An 8,695-nucleotide genomic window follows, 5' to 3' on the forward strand; every position below is an offset into this window, starting at 1 on the left:
TAAAAAAAGAAATAGATAACCATAAAAAACAAAATAGTTAATTTTATATAATAAACACATTAATACAATGATAATATTATATAGTAAAACATTTAGTATTAAAAATTACATAAATATAAGAATTCATAGATGGTATTCATATTTCTAAGCTATATTTATCTGTTTTGTTGTATAATGTTTTTCTTGACGCACAAAACAAAAAAAAAAGCAAATAAACAACAAAGCTATTAATTTTTCAATTGAATTAGGTAAAAAGTAGATTATATAGTTTAATTAGTTGTAAGTAAATTAATTATTTATCAGAATCTTTTGAATAAAACTGCGTACAGTAGGCAAATTTATGCAATTTACTTGAAAGGTATATGTAATACCTTCAATTCTAGAAGCCTTGTAAAACCAAATACCCCATTACATATAAAACAGGATTATCAGGAGTTAGAACAAGTGCCATGATACAAAATGTCGCACATGTATTAAGATTTTAAAGAATTGGTTTTAAACTAACAATACACACATAAACAGTTTGAACGCAGCTGGAGCGCGTCATGCGATGGCGCAGCCTGCAATCCAAGTGGCAGCACTCTGTAGAAAATAGTGCTGCCAGCTCGCGCAATGTACCAAAAAAAATTTCGATTAACTTTCGATGGGCAACGAAACATAAACAAATAGTGAAAAAAGCACATAGAACGTATAAAGGCATATAAAAAGATTAAATGCATCAAAAAATTGCATTAAATAAATATGGTTTTTTAAATGCAGCAATGCTGCAAGCACCAAAAGAGTGTGCATCAGTGGTCGTGGTGGCGCGATAGTGTGTGTGTATGTGCTGTGATTTTGTTGCTGCATTTTTGGGAGCCCTTCAAAAAAAACCTTAAATAATAACAAATAAAAAACATTTTGTGCATTTGCAAGTGGCGATGGCAGTGCGTGTGTGTGTTTAATATCAACAATGGGTGCAGAATAAAGCAAATGTATGAGATTAGCGCGTAACCCAAATAGATGAAGGTGAATCAGAATTTTTCCAGCACACACACACACACACGCGCAAACAGCAGCACACACCTGCAGTCCCGCGCGCCCCGCCCGCTTAGAAACCAGTTGTAAGTGCAAGTGAACAAAAAACAGTAGTGGCTACATTAATAGGGAAAAGTGGCAACAAAGCAAAAGAAAGGGAAGCGCAGCACCCCCATTTCCATAACCATACCCAAAGTTGGTTGCTGGGCATGTTGGCAGGCAAAGCTTCGACATCGACAACAACAACAACAGCAGCAGCAACTGCAACACAACACACACGTTGTCAACAGGCACGCTTCGTTGCGCACGCGACAAGCTAAACAACGACACCAGACGGCAGACAGCGGACAACAGACGGCAGAGTCAAGCTTCAACAACGCTCGGGAATCATTAGCACAGACAGCTCCATCAGCCAAGCAGCCAACCAACTCGCTATTCAGCGATTTAGTCAGTTGGTGTAATTTGGCGGCGCAAGAAAGCAATTCAAAATAATTGTTGATTGGAACAGTAAGCGGCCGACAGCGACGACGACGACGACGACGATTGTGAAAAATGGAATTGAAAGTTTGGGTTGAGGGCATACAGCGGATTGTTTGTGGCGTCACAGTCAGTACGACTTGTCAGGTGCGTGCTATTGATTTTTTAGTTTTAGTTCTTCTCTTCTTATTCTTGTAGTTGTTCTACCCAATTACTAATTACATACTTTGTTTGTCTTGCGGCAGGATGTGGTATTCGCTTTGGCACATGCCACAGGCAAGGTGGGGCGGTTCGCTTTAATCGAACGCTGGCGGAATAATGAGCGGCATCTGGCGCCAAATGAGAATCCCATGAAGTTGCTGCTAAAATGGGGTGAATATGCTAATGACGTGCAATTTATATTGCAACGTTCAGAGAACAAACAGCAGCAACAACAACCGCAGCAGCAGCAACAACACCAACAGCAGCCACAGACGCAGCAACCACAGAATAACAATAACAACAGCAATAACAATTCTCCAACATATGCTGTTGTCATGCCAAAAAAGCCGCTGGGCGTAAATAACAATAACAACAACAACAACAATGTGAATAAGCCCGCGCCCACATTGCAGAAACAAAAATCCAATGTGGAGCTCAGCTATCGCACAAAGGAGCTAAAAAAAAGTTTTAGGTACGTTTTAATTGCATTTTTATATGGTATACATGTCTATAGCAATGTCTGTTTGCCTATTGTTCGACTGTATGAACAGCGATAACTTTTGAAAGATAGGAGCTAGACACACCAAACTTAGTATTTAGACTAATCTCTTAGGCTTGCAAATGAAGTTTATTGCAAAACATATATAACCTCTTTATTTTGTAAAGCTGTCATAATAACGATGGCTTGAAGAAGCAATCTTAGTAGAATAACTTTTTTGTTGCCTAAATTTTACATTTTAAGTTTATTTTATTGCCTTACTTTAATCTAAAACATCATTAAAATCGGTGCGCTAACTATATATATCATATCATATATCATATAGCAGGCATAGGATCTAGGTTTGCAAAAATCATTCTTGGTATTTTATTGCAACCAAATTGTATATTTATGATGTTTTTATAATGTCCCACTATAATTTGAACTTTCACCCAAATCGGTTCAGTATATTATAAAGCTGACAATGAAAAAAAAGAAAATTTAATATTGATAAACAACTTTATTATTTTCAGCGGCTACGATGCTAAGCAATTTGACAATATTGGCATCGTCAAAGGCATACCACAACAACAACAAAATCAACAGCAACAACCGCCCAACAAGCAGAAGGCGCACAACAACAACAATGTGCCCACATTACAGCCAAAACATGAGAAATCGCACTCGAACCCTTTGGACATGTCCAGCTGTACGCCCGCCGGCAATGCCTTCAGCGATGTCTATAATAACAATAATCATAGCAATAATAATAGCAACAATAATCAGCATACCTACAGTCAACTGAGCAAATCCAGCAATGAGCTGCATTTGTCCGAAATGCGACGCGCCAGTCCCAATGAGGCGTTCTATAACAATACTAATAATAATAATAACAACAACAATCTGAATAATAACAATAGCAGTGAAAATCTACGCGATATTTATGCACATATCAATCACAACAGCAATAACAACAATAGTCCAATTAACAACAGCAACAACACACCCTATAATGCCTCACCCGATCTGTATAAACAGACGCCGACAATTTCCGCAAATGGTGCCTTGGTCCCACCACCATATCGTGATCCGCCCCCGCCCAGAAATAGTCCCATGCAACGTTTGCAGAATGCCGAAACCATATCGAATGCGTCTTCGGCCACAAATCCATTTCTCAGCGATTACAATAGCAACAATGACTATGACAACAACAACCATAACAACAACAACAACAACACTCAGTCCATGGACGAAAGTGAGAGCATTTTTCAGGCCACACAATACAAAGATCTGTTGCAGTTAATTAAATTCCAACGCGAGAAAATAACGGCACAACAAATGGAATTGCATAAGGTGAGTAAGCAGTAGAGCTGTGCGTGAGTGCGTGCGTGATTGTGAAAGCTAGAATGGGTTAAGCTTAAAGGTCTTAATACGACTCTACAAAAACTCCGATCTCTCAAGTGTACAAACGCACCAGTAATTCGGTGAAAAATTACGGAACTTGTGTCTTCATATTGTAGTGACAAAAAGTTTGAATCATAGTTATGAAAAGCAAGTAATTATTTATCAAAAAAGTATGTGTAATCTTAAAAATAAAGTAAAATATATAGAAAAAATACTAAAAGAATAAAAAATAAATAAAACAAGTGGCAACAAATGAACAGTCCTCATGAATGTGAATCGTGTAACGTCATTATTGCTTACCCGCACAGCTCTAATACAATCCTCAAATAGCTCACAAGTCACGAACCAATTGAGTAATTGAATTTCAACTAAATTGTTACACCACTTTCCATCTCTCCCTTCAGTTTGATTCGGAAATTGTTTATCTGGAGGCCAAGGAACGTGATCATGCCCAGGAATTGGAAGCCATCTCACGTGACATATCTAAAGCGGATCAAATCTTTCGGCAGGGCAGCGAACATTTGCAAACATTGCAGTACGTCGAGGAGGAGAACGAGCTGGTGAAGCAGCAGGAGAAAACGCTGAAATCCGAAATAGCCCTACTTCGCTCCAAATTGGCAAATTGTGAGACAGAGTTGTTGCAATGCAAGAACAAGATACGCTTACTTATGGATGACATTGAACTCGAACAACGAGCGCTAACGCAACAACAACAAAGCAATAGGTGAGTCAAAGATATGGTCGGCAAGCAATTGAACAAACTTTGGAAAGAGAGTTCTAAAAAAGTTATTTTATAGGAGTACGCTTTATATATTAGTATAGAATTCTCTTTTGTTATAATTATTACACAATTATAACAACGATATACTTTTGAAAACTTGACAATTTTTTGAGCAAACTATTCGCAGGTCTGACCTTGCCCGGTCAGTCAGACAAATAATTTGTGCACAAACTCTTCATTTTAATTTAACACAGATTTAGTATTTAATTATTGAAAGTCAGTTTGTTTTTGTGTTTCAATTAACAAGAACAAAGTAGAAATCTTTAATTAACAATAAGATAATAAATGATTAATAATTTTATTAAACCCATTTATGTCCTTGCAGACAAACGGTGGAGCGTGATTTTCTCATGGAAATGGAGCGTATACAGAGCGAGATCGATCAGGCGCTGCACAGCACGGATACATCGAATAAGACGGCGGATAATCTAAAAAAGGAATTGCTAATGATAGAGCACGCAATAGCGGAGAAAAAGCGACAGGTTGTAATTTAAATTATTTAAATATATTCCCTAAAAACTAAATTATTGATCGACTTGGTTGGCAGGTGGAGCAGCTGGTGAATGAAATGAAGGAAGTCAATTTGCAGAGCCTGACGGTGACAACTACAGAGGAGATAAAACATTTGCTAGAGGGTATGACGATTTCCACATTCTATAAACTATAAAACAATAACTTAAATATTTATTGCATTTACATTGCAGGACCGAACAAACAGGGCAGCAGTCGTCGCATAATTGGTTCTCCACGCCAATTGGAAACGGCAGTGCCCACCAGCAAGAATCCGCATGGTGTTTGGGTTTAAATAAACGAATAAAATAAATCAATGCTTTAAATACTACAACTATTTAGCACACACACACACACACACTCACAACGAAATAACATCATACATATGTATGTATATTTAAATTCAGAAAAGCACCAAACGAAAAAAACTATAAATTCTACGAAACCTTTCAACATTTGGGAACAAAAGCGAGGAAAGCGACTACTTAACACATATCTTCAAAGCAAAAGCAGTACATATTTAATAATTCAAACCTGCCTATATAAATTATATATATATACCAATTGATATCATTCTATATATATAAACCTCACAAATTATCACAAATTTACATTCAACATTTTGAAGGATTGTTACAAACAAAATACAGGCATATTGAGTTCTTTTGTTTCTCTTCCAAAATGTAATCTAATGGATCTCTAGAGCAATTTTTATTGTTACAAATTTACACAAAGCATAGAATTGATGCACAAAATTGTTTACCCTATAATACAACCTTTTGGTAGTTTCCCAAACATATATTAATTACATATGGAAGTCAAATTCTTATTATTACTTACGTATCTTATTAGCCGCAGTGTTAGTTAAACTTTTGCAAAATCGCTTTAAAAATAACGCAATTTTACATAAAAAGCACATTACATTCTAAGTTTGCGGACAGTCGAATGCAAATAATTTGATATAGTTTCCCAATTTCTGGTGTTTGTAGAACTTAAGCGCAGTGTTTAGGAAATAAAAACTGGAAATTGTAATGAAATTTCGCAAAAAGTCTACTTCGTTTAAGCAAAATATAAACAGCTCCAAAAGACATACTACATTGTAAGAGATATGGTCAGACAGGCAAACAAATTTAAGGTATTTTACAAATAAATCGAAAATATGTTTGAAGTAACAGAAAATTATATTTAAGTTCAGAACTCATCGATTTTAAATGAAGTAACATGAAATTCATGGCATAATTTAAACTTTTAACAGATGCCTGTCAGTCCTAAAAATAAAGGTGTGATCAGACGGATTAGTCGAGCTTGGCAAGTGTAAAGGCTATGTTCACCAAATCGATTCAGAAATCTCTACTAATTACAAATTTTGTGCATGTCTGGCCATAGCTTATGAATAATTGGTAACAATTTACCTTGTTTATAGAAAAAAAGGATTCGCTATAAATAATTATGACTGCTGAGAAACACAATTCCATTTTTATAATAATGTTTGTTGCTAGTCTTTAATATGTTTTAAATTTTTTTATATACAATAGTATTTAATATGTTTTTATCTACACATTCGCGCCATTAGCTTTTAACAACTTTTGTTAAACAAAAAGAAAAGAAATGAAATCTGAACGAACTTTTGTACATCGTTGCAATAATTATTAACTAACGAATAGTATGGGACGCCTTTTTAACATTTAAGTAGTGTTGTAGTGATTTCTTCGTACGCAGAGCAATAAACAAATGATTGATTGAATTAATTATTATAATTGATGAAACGAAATGTTATAGATGAAGTAAACTTTTTTAGCCTAATACTGATAGCTAGCATATAGCGATTTGAATTATTGCATTAGCGCAGCTTTAGTAAACAAATTAGCAATGCTTTGTTACAAAAGTTTAACTTTTAAAGTACTTAACGAAACACTTAACAACAAATATATACAACTACTCTTATAAATAATGAATATTTACAATTATTATGCATATTTTGTAGCTTTTATTGCAAAGTGCAAACAAACAACAAAAAGTTAAGAACAAAACAAGTCGCTTGTGTTATAAACTTTAGCAATATTTTGTACACAACAACAACAACAGCAATAACTGTAAAACGCAAACCACCAACAGCAATATACATACGAGTATGTTTATTATTATTAACTATTTAATTCCATAATTAATTCGCAGCCACCACCACCACCACCTAATTATAACTTTTTTAGAACAAATTGAAATTATTGTATTGTATTAGCAAATAAATGGCATTTTTATTATTATTTTTTTTTTCATTTTAAACTCAAAGCTGTGCGTTATTTTTGTTACGGTATTTTCCCGAAACCGCACACGAGCCGCATTCGGCAAAGACGACGAAGCGAGCTCCTTCCTCAATGGAAGCTGTGACAGCAATTGCTGCCAAATAACGGTTACAAACATGAACGAGCACACACACACACACACTGGCACACTCTTAACAAACAAAATCAGCAACAATTGCTGTCGTTTGTTTCAGTTGTTCGCTGTTCGTGAAAGCGTTAAGAAGTTTTGTGTCTGTCTGTTCGCACAGAGAGAGCGTTTGGCGTGCGCGCGTTTTGGGCGCGTTTTTAAACGCGTCGCCGGGCATAGCATACTTTGGTGCGCGTTGCAAGCATTTTGCACAGCTGAATGGTTTGTGGCCTGAACCTTTGGCTCACTATCGCTTTGACACAATCTGTAAATGTGCTTTTTGCTGCTGCTTACTGCTTAGTGCTTGCTTGGTCAACAAGAATAATCAACAGCAGTAAGAACAGCAACAAAAAGTGGCAGTGAAGTGGCCGGCCAACCGACCGGCCGGCTACAAAAGGAACAAGTGCGTGACGCGTCTTTCTTCGCTCTTCTTTTTTACGACACCAAATGCTGTTCAATTGTGATAATGAGCCTCGTTTGCGTTTAGCATGGGATATGTGTGTGGATATGGGATGCAAGACAATGTGTGGGCGACCTTTTGCGGAAATTATGATTTCTCAGGAAATTGCTTGACCGACCTTTCTCTTGGTCGGTTCTTGTTGCTGCTCATCGATAATATGGCTAGCACGTCTTCGTATTTGGCCAAGGACAACAAAAACAACAGCATCGTTTTCTTAAATTATGCGCTACTTGCCCGCAAGCGCTAATTAAGCGAAATTTAATCAACAAAATATCGTAAAAGACGCCAACAAATTGCGACCACATAAACCAAAACCAAAAAAAAAAGAAGTAAAAGTGGAATAGAATAGCAGGCGGCGAAGTGAAAGAGGAATACGCGTGTTGGCAGGAAAATTAACACCAAGTGCCTGTTGAAAAATGCTAGTCACATATTGCATTTTTATTTTGCAGTTTATCAAATACGAGGGCAGTTCGAGAGTAATTATAAAGTTATGCTCTCTTTTCCACCAAAATCTACAATTTTCCTGCCCATTTTGTTGTATATTTTAATTAAAGGGTTATTTAAGCGTTTAATTATGTTACATTCGTTACACATTTCTTGTTTAAATTTTGTTAATCATATTTTATTCTTTACATAGTTTTTTTATGCTTCAAATCTTTGCTATAAATAGCGGCTCTATTTCTCAATTATTTTAGATGTTATTTCTACACTTAATGCCTCAAAATGTGTTTCTCTAACATTTAGGTTTTTTGGTCAGCTCTCTCAATACTCTCTTATTTTTTCCTTCTAATTAATTATTGTTTAGAATGTTCACTGTCAAACAAATTTATTTATGAACAGGAAAAGAATTGTACAGATCTAAGAATAAACATGCAGTTTAGTTCACTTTTAAAACAATGTTTCTAAATTTTAGATGATTTTAAATTTGTTTTGTTGAAAT

The 8,695-nt window shown here is 35.7% G+C and overlaps 1 protein-coding gene across 1 annotated transcript; it reads left to right on the forward strand.

Annotated features, from left to right (window-relative positions):
- Positions 1 to 734: 734 nt before the first annotated feature.
- Positions 735 to 6,697, forward strand: LOC115624411 (transcription factor mef2A). The gene is made up of 7 exons (XM_030519145.1): positions 735 to 1,638; positions 1,737 to 2,164; positions 2,704 to 3,523; positions 3,979 to 4,298; positions 4,681 to 4,837; positions 4,903 to 4,990; positions 5,060 to 6,697. Exons 1-7 carry the CDS (start codon positions 1,567 to 1,569, stop codon positions 5,158 to 5,160), a joined length of 1,986 nt encoding a protein of 661 aa, XP_030375005.1. The 5' UTR covers positions 735 to 1,566; the 3' UTR covers positions 5,161 to 6,697.
- The last annotated feature ends 1,998 nt before the right edge of the window (positions 6,698 to 8,695 follow it).

Source organism: Scaptodrosophila lebanonensis, unplaced genomic scaffold (assembly GCF_003285725.1).
Source record: "Scaptodrosophila lebanonensis strain 11010-0011.00,11010-0021.00 unplaced genomic scaffold, SlebRS2 tig00000053-arrow-pilon, whole genome shotgun sequence".
Taxonomy (NCBI): domain Eukaryota; kingdom Metazoa; phylum Arthropoda; class Insecta; order Diptera; family Drosophilidae; genus Scaptodrosophila; species Scaptodrosophila lebanonensis.